The sequence below is a fragment of the Corylus avellana genome, chromosome ca1 (assembly GCF_901000735.1).
Source record: "Corylus avellana chromosome ca1, CavTom2PMs-1.0".
NCBI lineage: Eukaryota > Viridiplantae > Streptophyta > Magnoliopsida > Fagales > Betulaceae > Corylus > Corylus avellana.
Window position 1 is genome coordinate 48,268,293 of NC_081541.1, and position 11,564 is coordinate 48,279,856.

At 33.2% G+C, this 11,564-nt stretch overlaps 1 protein-coding gene across 1 annotated transcript; it reads left to right on the top strand.

The window, feature by feature from the left end:
• The first annotated feature begins 2,765 nt into the window (after nucleotides 1-2,765).
• Nucleotides 2,766-8,603, top strand: LOC132163204 (nuclear transport factor 2-like). Its single transcript, XM_059573410.1, has 10 exons — nucleotides 2,766-2,864; nucleotides 4,020-4,090; nucleotides 4,186-4,323; nucleotides 4,768-5,041; nucleotides 5,122-5,348; nucleotides 5,620-5,797; nucleotides 5,931-6,052; nucleotides 6,139-6,198; nucleotides 7,315-7,378; nucleotides 7,946-8,603. Exons 2-10 carry the CDS (start codon nucleotides 4,034-4,036, stop codon nucleotides 8,251-8,253), a joined length of 1,428 nt encoding a protein of 475 aa, XP_059429393.1. The 5' UTR covers nucleotides 2,766-2,864; nucleotides 4,020-4,033; the 3' UTR covers nucleotides 8,254-8,603.
• The last annotated feature ends 2,961 nt before the right edge of the window (nucleotides 8,604-11,564 follow it).

The following is an 11,564-nucleotide window of genomic DNA, read 5'->3' on the forward strand; positions in this document are numbered from 1 at the left end:
TTTGCTATCTAAAAATATTTGGAGAAAGAGAGAATATAAGGAGTACTTAAGAAATCTTTACTAACCTTATGTTGGGATTCTACGTATAAATGTCCTTTGCGTTTGGTATTTTTGCATAAAATGATTTTTAAGCCATTTAAAAAATGGGTGTTTTTTAAGAAGTGACTAATGTGGATAAATACATATATTTTTTGGTATGATAAATATTTGGGGCATCACAGAGGCCCACACATCCAATTTCCATTGGGCCACAACTATGACCCAAGGGAATTGGGGATTACTAGAATGGGCAATGTGGAATCCCACACATCCAATTTCTATTGGGCCACAGCTATGATCCAAGGGAATTAGGGATTACTAGAATGGGCAATGTGAAAGCCTACACATCCAATTTTCATTGGGCCACAACCATGTCAACCATGACCCAAATAAATGTGGGACTACTAGAATAGGCCATGTGGAAGCCCACGGAAAACAGGCCCCACATCCCTAGTTCTCTTAGGCCTACAAAGTAAGGTGCAAGTTTCAATCAACCACCTATGGGAAGAAGCTAGCTAAAAGAAAGACTATTAGATCAGGAAATCACAGGAAACACATGAAAATGGCAACAACAAATAAAGAAAAAGGAAAGATTAAAAAAGAATATTTAATTAAAGTAGAAAAAGATGTAGAGAGATTGATGTTTAATTCATTTTAAAAGTGGCTCTCGTCACCAAGAAGTAACTCAATCGGCTGGGACCACGCCTAATGAAGCAAAGATCACTAGTTCGAATCCTCTTTCCCCCTCTTGTGCAGACATGTCAAAAAAAAAATGTGGCTCTCCAAATTAGAAAAAAAGTAGGGTTTTCTCTTCAAATCTCACTTTTGTTTGAAGAGCTCAATATGAATGCTCTTATTGCCCTTATTCTTAGCTTTCTCTTGCATTTTTCTTGTCTTAACTTTATCTCGTGTTCCTCTGATATTAACTTAGGCATTGGAAGTGGTGTTGCCATCTTCCCCCTTCTTTGCGTGGCACCCACCGGGCCACCAGTAATACCCTTATTTTCCTCGCAGAACCTAGGGTTGGGAGTTACCAGGCGTGACAACTGCATCAACAATTTCTAGTTTTCCACCCTCTCTCTCATCTACCAATATGAAAGAAATAATTAAAAAATATATATATATATATATAACTAGAATAGAGAAAGATGTAAAGAGTTTAATTCATTTTAAAGGTGGCTTTTCAAATAGAAATTTTGAGATTTTTTTTAATTATTTTTTCTTCAAATTTAACTTTTATTTGACTATGAGTGAGTAAGAGTCTATTTGTCCAAAATGAACTTTTTGGCAAAAGTTTCATTTTTAAGCTTTTCTCAAAAGTACATTTTGGCCATTTTTAAGCTTTTTGGACCCTTAAAAACGCTTTTAATTTTAATTTTAATTTTTTTTTATAAAATAAGTATTTTTTTTTTTTCAAACGGACCTTTTGAGTGTTAAATGCACTTTTAAGCCCCCTTGTAACACCCCGGTCCCATATTGGGAAAATGAGAAAAGCCTACATAGAGTGAGTGGTTTGTAAAGATAGTCATGAGTGTCAAGTCTCACATTGCCTAATTACTATGTGAAACTGTAGTTTATAATGAATTATAAGGAAGCTTCAAATTGACTAGTCTTTTTGATGTAATAACGCAAATATGACTAGCGCTTTTTCCTGATCGTTACACCCCCAAACATGCCCTAAGCACTTGGGAGTTTAAAAGTAGGAGTTAAGTGTATCATTTTTCAAAAGCTAATAAAAGTCTCAAATTAGGGCCTCTTCCTACAAACTGGGTTCTTTTTTTTAATAACATTTCATCCAACTTTGTCCTTAGTATTAAAAAAATATGTGTATCTCACATGTTCAATGGACACATGCCACTTTTATAGACTAGGTTGAAAAAAAATTTTCAAACTTAGTTTGAAGGAAAACTTTATCCATTAATAATTGTACAAGAATTTTTTTTTTCAAAAAGACTTTTAAAACTCTAATATGCTAAAAAATTAATAAATTATATATAATTAAGGCCCTCAATTATGGTAATTTGTCTTACAATATTGGCGCCTTAAAAAAAAAATCCTAGACATGAAAATTAGAATTTATTGACTGACATGTAGTCATTTAATTTCTTTAGACATGTACAATTCACATTGGAAAGTTAATAATTAAGACCCCAATATCATAAAAATTTTCTTGTAATGTCCAATTGTTTACTTTCCCATTTACAATTAATAAAAAGTCCAACTTGCATAACTTGCTCCAGTATGGCAAGTTCAATTTCAATTTCAATTAAATTGTTATCATAACATGGAAAGTATTTGGGTTTGTCTCCAATGTGCTCCAATATTAATTTGAATTGAATGCTAAAAAGAATATAAAAACTTAATTATTAATTTTTCAGAAGAATAATTTTTAAATAAAATATAATATTAAAATTAAAATAAATGTTATTTAATTAATAAGACAAATTTCTCACTTACTTTTTTCATTAGGCCTTGAAATGTATGGAGCACCTTGGTGAGAAACATATATATATATATATATATATATATTAAAATCCATATTAATAATAATAAAAAAGTATTTTTGACATCATATACAAGACAATTTTAAAAATTGGGTTAAATGAATTTTCCTACAAAATTTTTGTGTAATTAAATACCCAAAACTCTCTCTCTCTCCGTGTCAAGCACACTCTTCAAGATCCAAAAGCAAACCCTAATAAAAACCCTAAGAAAAGAAAAAAGAAGGGGAGGTGAGAGGGGTCGCTGAGCAAACAGAGACTACCCCTTCTCTCACTCTCTCTCACTAACTCACTCACGCCGCCCGATCTGTTCTCTTCGCTCAGGTAATCCTCGCTTTCCAAATCCCAACAATCATTTTCTTCACTTTTTTCCTTTTCATTTTCTCATGCCCTGTTTTTTTCCTGGGAAAACATATGACGTAGTAAATTCGTTATGTTTTCTTTTTTCTTTTGGCCGGTTTGATTCCCTGGAAAATGGGTTCGTAGGGTTCTGTATTTGTTTTGCTGGTTTGGTGATATTTTCTTGGACAAAATAGTGAAGAAGGTTTTCCATCTAGCTCTGAGCTCTCCATCTAAATGATCTTTGGTGATGGTTAGGAAAATAATCTATTGTCGTCTTTTCAACTAGCTTCAGGAGTATCTACAATAGTTTAATGTGCTTGCTTTTTCTTGGAAAAGAGAATTTTCCTGAGAATATGTTCAATCAGCTATAAGTTTATTGAGGAAAGTAGTTCAAGAAAGTATATCTTTGAAAATATGGAGTGTTCAAGTTGGTGGAAAATGGGCAAATGAGCTCTACCTTAAATAGCACCTCCTAAATAACATTACCATAAGACGGAGGAATAAGCAAGACCCATTGGGTTCTTTTTACGTGTTCTTGGTTTTCTTTTTTCTTTTGGCCTGTTTGTTTCCGGGAAAATGGTCCGGTGAAAATGGGAAAATCGATTCGGAGGGTTCTGTATTTGTTTTGCTGGGTTGATGATGTTTTCTTGGAAAAAAATAGTGAAAGAGGTTTTCTCTCCAGGTCTCCATGTATGATCTTTGGTGATGGTTAGGAAAAGTCTTATGAAGTCTTTTCAGTTAGCTTCAGGAGTATCTACAATAGAGAAATGTGTGTCCTTTTTCTTGGAAAAGACAGTTTTCCTGAGAATATGCTCGGTTAGCTATAAGTTCATTGAGGAAAGTAGTTCCAGAAAGTATATATTTTTGAATATATGAAGCATTCAAGTTGGAGGAAAATGGGCAAATGAGCTCTATCTCAAATAGCTCCTCCTCCTCCTAAATAACATAATCATAAGATGGGGGGTATAAGCAAGACCCATTGGGTGCTTGTTTACATATCTATAAGAAGTTGGTGACAACTAGTTTTTTTTTTCTTTGTTTAAATCTATCTAATAGTAAATTATTTTTACTTCACAGTGGTTGTGAAATGTGATAGCAAGTAGTCGTTTTTAATTAGAATTGTGATTGCTTTTTCAGAGATCAATTCAGTGATGGCATCTTTGGAACAGGAAGTCTCAGCTGCAGCTTGCCCTCCTGGTGCTGATGTTGTATGTATTGATATCGGATATGAAATGTTATAAACGGGCTCTATTTTGGTTTTTGGGTTATTAATTGGTTTGGATGAATTTGTGGTTAAATGTAGGTTGGCAATGCCTTTGTTCACCAGTACTACCTTATCTTGCATCAATCCCCCGAGCTAGTTCATCGATTTTACCAGGATATTAGTAAGCTTGGTCGTCCTGAAGAAAATGGGGCCATGAGCATTACAACCACTATGCAAGTGAGCTTCCACCTCTCTTACTCTCTCTCCCCCCTCTCTGTGTGTCTTTTTTTTAATTTTCCTATTTAAATTATCTTTTCTTCCCCTTAAAATCTTGAGGCTTACATGTTTCGGCTTGTTTGTGTTTTTTCCTGGTTGCGTTATGTGATAAAAATTTATCTCTGGTTGCTTATAGTGTGGTAGAATGTTTAAAATCGTTCTCTGGTTTCAGAAAGTATGATGAAATGGAGGATTTTAAAAACTGAAATTTCTCACTTACCAAACAGAGCACTTCAGACAATGTAACAACTAGAGTGGGAAAAGGAGGGGTTTTAATTTTATTGCCCTGTTTACATTATTTGTGTGTTTTTTGTAGGTTCATTTACAAATGGTAGTTTGGGTTGAAAATTATGAGAACTAAATACTGATCCCTCTATTTTGTGTTGATTGATTTTCATTGAGTAGGCAATCAATGAGAAGATACTCTCTCTTCAATATAGTGACCTTAGAGCAGAAATCTTATCCGTGGATGCACAAGATTCTTTCAGTGGGGGAGTTCTTGTTCTTGTGACTGGGTATTTGTCTGGAAAGGATACTTTGAGGCGTAAATTTAGTCAGAGTTTCTTCCTGGCGCCTCAAGACAAAGGCTACTTTGTTCTGAATGATGTTTTTAGATATGTTGATGAGGGGAACCAGGGTTTGGATAATGATGTTGAAACGCCTCCTAGTCCTGACCTTGGTAATGTGAAATGCAATTTGCAATTCAAAGTAAAGCTGTTTGGTGCACTCTAACTGATTTGAAGGATAATTGTGTTGCAGATCCTTCTTCTGTCCTGGAGATCCATATTTCTGAACCATCACCTGCAGTGCCAGAGGACGTTGATGTAGAGGAAGTGTATAATCCTCCTGAGAAGGTACAGGATTCGATTGAAGAAGAGGAAGCACCTGTTCCTGAGGTTGTTGATCAAATTTCTGATGATTGGCAGATTGTGGCCGAACCTAACTCTAAAATGGAAGAAGTGCCAAAGAAGTCATATGCCTCTATTGTACGTTACCATCATGCAAAATCCTATTCTTATCACTTGTTTCTTTATGCATTTTGTTGGAAAGATTAATTCTGGTAATCTCTACATGTGGGGGCTAATTTAATAGTACACTGAGATTTGAGCACACACGATCTCCTTTACTTCAATTTGTCATTTCTAGTCTTTTTATTTTTTTATTTTTTTTAAATTTTATTATTATTATTATTATTATTATTATTATTATTTTTTATCAAGGTCTTATATATTAAAACCACTTTATACTGGTTTACAGGTTAAGGTTTTGAAGGAGAATGCTTCTCCTTTCTCAACTCCAACTCCTGCTCCTCGGAAATCCATTCCCAGGAGCCAAGAACAACCATTGACTGCTGGACCTCCTCCTGCCCCGGTGTCTGACATTCCAGTTTCCAGCACAAATGCTAATGAAAACAGCAGTAATAAGGAATCTGAAGGTGTGCTTTTTGTTATTATTGTGTCAGTGTTTCTGCTAGTTAACTCACAGTGTGATCGGCATCTTTCTTGTTGTGATTACTCTCTACAGGTGTATTAATTTAAATAATGTCTACTTTTTGTGTGTATGGACAGCTGATGGTCATTCTATCTACATAAAAGGCCTCCCTGTGAATGCTACCCCTGCCCTACTCGAGAATGAGTTCAAGAAGTTTGGACCCATTAAGAGTGGCGGTATTCAAGTTAGAAGTCAAAAGGTATGTCATATGTCAACTTAATATCTGTTGTTCATTGCTAACTGTTTTCTCCACTAATATTTATTTTCAATGTTTCAATACCACAGGGATTTTGTTTTGGCTTTGTGGAATTTGAGGTGGCAAGTGCTGTTCAATGTGCAATCGAGGTAAACATCTGATTTTTCTGTGCTGATCCTTTTTTTGTTCTGTTATGCTTGATATGATTGAGCAGAGATTGATGGGGCAATAACTTCTTTCATTTATTGACTGTATCACTTCTTGGATGCCATTGGTGCGAATATGATTTCTTACACATATTTACAAATTCTAAGGATGTTTCTTTATGTATATAATGATTTATTGGAATTGGTTATGACTGAGATATGCTGGTTATATTTCTGGAATGTTTGTCAAATGGACAAGTGCCCTGCAAAGTGTACTCTCGTGTTCATTAGATATCGCCATGGTGGTAATTTTTTTTTCTCTATTTTCTCCTGTTATAGTTTTATATGACTAAGTAGATGGATAGGCCATAACTTGTTTCCTTAGTTGAATGGTTTGATACATTTATTTCTGAATCTTTTTTGTGAGTTAGGCACTTTGATTGAAATCTAAATGCAATAGGTCTAATATATGTGTATAAGAAACCAACCTGGGCAACCAACTATTGCTGCCCTTAGCTCAAGATTGTGTTTTTCAGTGTTTCATCATCAACACAATGGGTTGAATAGTTTATGCCAACACGACCATTATCTATAGCCTTATGTTGACTCCTAGCTACCTTCATTGTTAGCGATGTATGATTATCCTGACTACTATAACTGCTTTTGAGATACCGTTCTTATATTTATTAGTTTATCTTTCTATTCCATGCCGTTGGTGCTGCAGCAATTTTCCAGACTTGCTCTCTTGACCAGATTCATTTTGTTGTTATACTTGAGAATACTGAAGTCCAGTTTAAAGAAGATATGGGGTTTTGATGGCTAATTTGTTAGTAAATTATAACTTTTAGTTTTTAGTCAATTTTCTAATTTTTACTCAGCTAGAAAGTCTTAACTTCTTTTTTTGATATTTGAAAACAAAATGACACTCAATTGAATTAGTGATATGATACCATAATATGTCTAGACATCAATACTCGTGATTTCTTGGATTTTGGTTTGATTTTGTTATCTGTAAGACTATCATATTTTTGTTTTAAGCCCATTGTTGCTTCCATTTGCTCTTTAATATTGTCTTGTGTTTTGTTATTGTGTGAAATAATATTTCCATTGACGTTTCAGGCTTCACCCATTGTTATCAATGGGCGCCAAGCAGTTGTTGAGGAAAAGAGGTCTACCAGTCGAGGTAAGTTGTATTTTGTGGTCAAATTTCTCTCACTTAAGATTTTTCTTTTTGTTTTGGGAATATGTTTAGCTGCTTGGCATTTTGTGTTCTTTTAGGAATTAGATAAAGGGCATCTGATTTGTGATTTGCTTTCTAGAGAAACATTGGAAGAAACTGTTTCTTTTTCTATATAGTTCATGTTAGATACAGCATTGGTCTTTTAATGTTGGAGTTAGATGAAGGACATGCATTTCTATATCACTAGAGGAAAGGGATCAAAGGAGCAGCTTGTGTAGGTCTCAACATTGTTCTAGCCCCTTTATGTCTTGGGTAAAAGAGCATCCTTGATTGAATGAGGAAATGGGCTTTACGTCCTATCAGTTATTTCTTTTCTACAAATCTCTTAGCCATACATAATAGACAATTTGTATTGACATCAACTTTGATCTATTTGTTAGAGATTTCCGTGCAAGTTCTACACAATAGACAAGTTGCGTTCTCGTACTCACTATGAACTCTCTGTCGGGCTTATTCATGGTCATCTTGATTTCTTGACATTTGATAGTGTGGCTCTTTTTCAATCTCCAGGGAACAGTAAGAGTCGATTTTCATCTGGAAGGACCGTTGGATATAGGAATGAAGGATTAAGAGGGCGTGGAAACGGAAACTATGGAGGTGGCAGAGGAGGCGGCTATGGTCGTGGTGACTTTAATGGCAGGGCTGAGTTTGGAAACAGAAATGGCAATCGAGGAGGATTTTCTAGCCGTGGAGGTGACGGATACCAAAGGACCGATCACATGGGTAGCAGCAACGGCGGTCGGGTGAATCGTGCTGGTGGATTGACTGTTAATGCAACAGCCAGAACTACAGCACCTCGGATACCTGCTACTGCATAAGGATTCACAGCTTGTGAGGAGGATAGATAGCCGTTGAAAATTTTGTTCTGGTGATTTTGTCAAGTGATTGGAAGATTTAGTCCTTTTTTTTTCTTTCCCCTTTTATCGGTCTTGGGTGGATATTCTAATCCTCCGTGAGAATTAGTACGTTGTGGGCATAATTTTCTGTTTTTGATTAGTCATTTTTGGGGCTTTGGGCATTTATGTGAATGTTCTTTTAGTTGGGCATTAGGTCATCTTGGTATGGAATTTTTTTTCCTTTCTGGAGCGGAAATGCTCAATGTGAATGTAGCAGACCCTCTTCTCTTTGAGCGGTTAGAATTTTCAGAAGTTGGAATTGTTGTGAATCAGCCAAGTATGCCATCTTTCAAGTAAATTGACTCTTTTTACAAAAGGGTTTAAGAAGAAATTTCAGCAATAAATAATATTATAACAGAGAATATAAACAATATTAAAACAAAGAGAAGAAATTTCAGTAATAAACAAGATTTTAACAAAGATGAAAATTTACTACCATGTTATTCTTGTTTTTAAAAATTATTTGACCCTGATTCAATGCAGAAAGCCTTTGATGGGTTGAGCCAATTTTTAGAATCTGACAAGGCTGTTTTTCCAATTATATTAACAGAGGTAAAATGTCAGTTTACTAGTTTCAAATCAGTTCTAGAAATTTTAATTGGATTAACATCAATTGATAATATGAAATCGTTATGATCAAAATTTTTTTTGATAGTGTGATACGTCAGAACTAATAAAATTGTGACATGTGTTCTACTTAAGTTAATGTTATATTAACGAAATATCTTAAGTCAGTGTCCGGTGGACAAAATTTGACAATATGAAATAAATCAATATTCTTTTGGTATACAACACATGGATTTCTGAATTTATTTTGATAAAATAAGAAATTAATTACAAATCAGGTAAACAACACATTGATTTTGAATTTTTCAAAATATCAGTTTGGGTATCAAATATCCCCTGATATGAATAAAAAATTGTGTTTAACACCAAGAAAGCTCACAAAACAACTTATCTACACACAAGAATTTGATAAAAAAAAAAAAAATAAATAAAATAAAAAAAAAAAAACCTCAAGTTGAATAACGATTCCATATTTTTGTCAGTTTTTTTTTTTTTTGGTAAAAATATTTCGTTAAAATGTCCACATAAAGGGTGTTTTTAAAACTAAAGCTTAAGGTTATTAAAAAATCCAAATTGTAAATATTTTAAACAATCCATATGGATAGAATTAATAATTTAGGCTTTAATTTTAAATGGAGAGGATTTTAATTCGTTAAGGTACTATTGTCATTTTTATTTTCTGCTGTTAATTATTAATTAATAACCCCAACATTGAGACGCGTGCGTGATCTACGGCTACTATTTGACAGATGTGCTTCAAAGGCGCAAGCCAATGGTTCAGATCAGCCTACCATCAGGATAGTTTGGTGTAAACTAAGTAGCCTTCCGTATAGTTAAGAGCCAACTAGTCCCATAATGTTTAGTTACAAGAATGAAGGAGAGTTTTTATAGCAATACAGAACAGAGCAAGAGTGTCCCCTCGAGGACATCCTATAAAATTGGAACTCATGACATGCATAAATTGAGAATGATTAATTCTATGGCTTCCTCTGTTTTTTTTTTTATGTAATTTCTGCATCTAGGTCTTGCTCAAACAGTGAGGCTGATATTGTGTTGCTCATCTTCTTTTGGATTCCGATTGAATTGAGTTTTATATTCTGGAATTGGGTTTTATTTATTTATTTATTTTAATTTTGCCAAAGATGCTCTCTTTTTTCGTTTTGTTCACGGTGGTGATAACTGATATAGTTTATGTATTTTGGTTTTAGAACAAATTGATATTTGGTGCAAGAGAATTGATATTCTTTTAAGATTGACGCTACTGGAGATTTTTGGATGTGCCAAGAGGGTTTATTTGTCAAGCCACTTATGAACATGATATGGCTTTTTCTTTAATTAGCAAGAGAGTTTGTGGAATCCATTTTCGCCATGACTTAATTGGGTACTAGTGACATGTGTCCCTTTTTTTAATATGTGAGTTTTTAATAACATTTAATCCAACTTTGTCTCTAGTATTAAAAAAATATGTGTATCTCACATGTTCAAGGGACACATACCACTTTTTTAGACTAGGTTGAAAGAAATTTCTCTAACCTAATTTGGAGAAAAACTTTATCATTAATAATTATACAAGAAAGAACTTTTTTTTTTTTTAAAAAAAAAGACTTTTAAAACTCTAATATGCTAAAAAATTAATAAATTATATATAATTAAGTCTTACAATATTGGGGTAAAAAAACTCTAGACATGAAAATTAGAATTTATTGACTGACATGTAGTCATTTAATTTCTTTTGACATGTACAATTCACATTGGAAAGTTAATAATTAAGACCCCAATATCATAAAATTTTATTGTAATGTCCAATTGTTTACTTTCCCATTTACAATTAATAAAAGTCCAACTTGCATAACTTTCTCCAGTATGGCAAGTTCAATTTCAATTTCAATTAAATTGTTATTATAACATGGAAAGTACTTGTCTCCATTGTGCTCCAATATTAATTTGAATTGAATGCTAAAAAGAATATAAAAACTTAATTATTAATTTTTCATCTCAAAAAGTGAGAAGAATTGGGTACCAGTGCTTGTTCTGACTATCATTCTTTTAGAATTTGCTTCAAGTTAATTAATTTGGTTGATGGGGGTGCTGCAAACATTTTAAGAAGCAGCTGGAAAGTAACATTGGCACAATTAAGGATATCAATTCAGTAAAGAATTTTCTCAAAAAAAAAAAAAAAAAATTAAAGGAGAAGAAAAGTATATATATATATATATATATATATATATATATATATATATATATATATCTATATAGAACCGAACTCTGTGCTTTTTTGGTTAAAGTTTAGAAGTAGATTTCTTTGTGAATGTTCATCATGTTGAATACTCAGACAAGGTATTGACAAACCTTATTGCCTCAGAATACTTCAGATTTAAATTATCTTTTTAAATGTAAAGAAAAAAATAATGATAGTTGCTCACAAATTTTAGTGACTTATTTCAGTTTTTGATATTTTTCTTATAGCATTGATTGTTAGCTAGTTGTGTTTTCCTTTTTATAATTGTTAGTTCTGTTTTTCTTGGCATTTTTCTTTTGGGTAGACAATGCGTTTCTTCTTTGTAATCAACAATTACAGCTTACGAGCGTGTTTAGGATTGTGTTTGAAAAATTATGCTTTTAAGTCAAAAAGCACTTTTTGTAAAAGTATCATTTTTTTTTTTTTT

Coding starts and splice junctions, on each gene's coding strand:
- LOC132163204 (XM_059573410.1), top strand. CDS start 4,034: ATGGCATCTTTGGAACAGGAAGTCTCAGCTGCAGCTTGCCCTCCTGGT. Junction 5,798..5,930: donor CAGTAATAAGGAATCTGAAG/GTGTGCTTTTTG, acceptor GTGTATGGACAG/CTGATGGTCATTCTATCTAC. Junction 6,053..6,138: donor TTCAAGTTAGAAGTCAAAAG/GTATGTCATATG, acceptor TCAATACCACAG/GGATTTTGTTTTGGCTTTGT.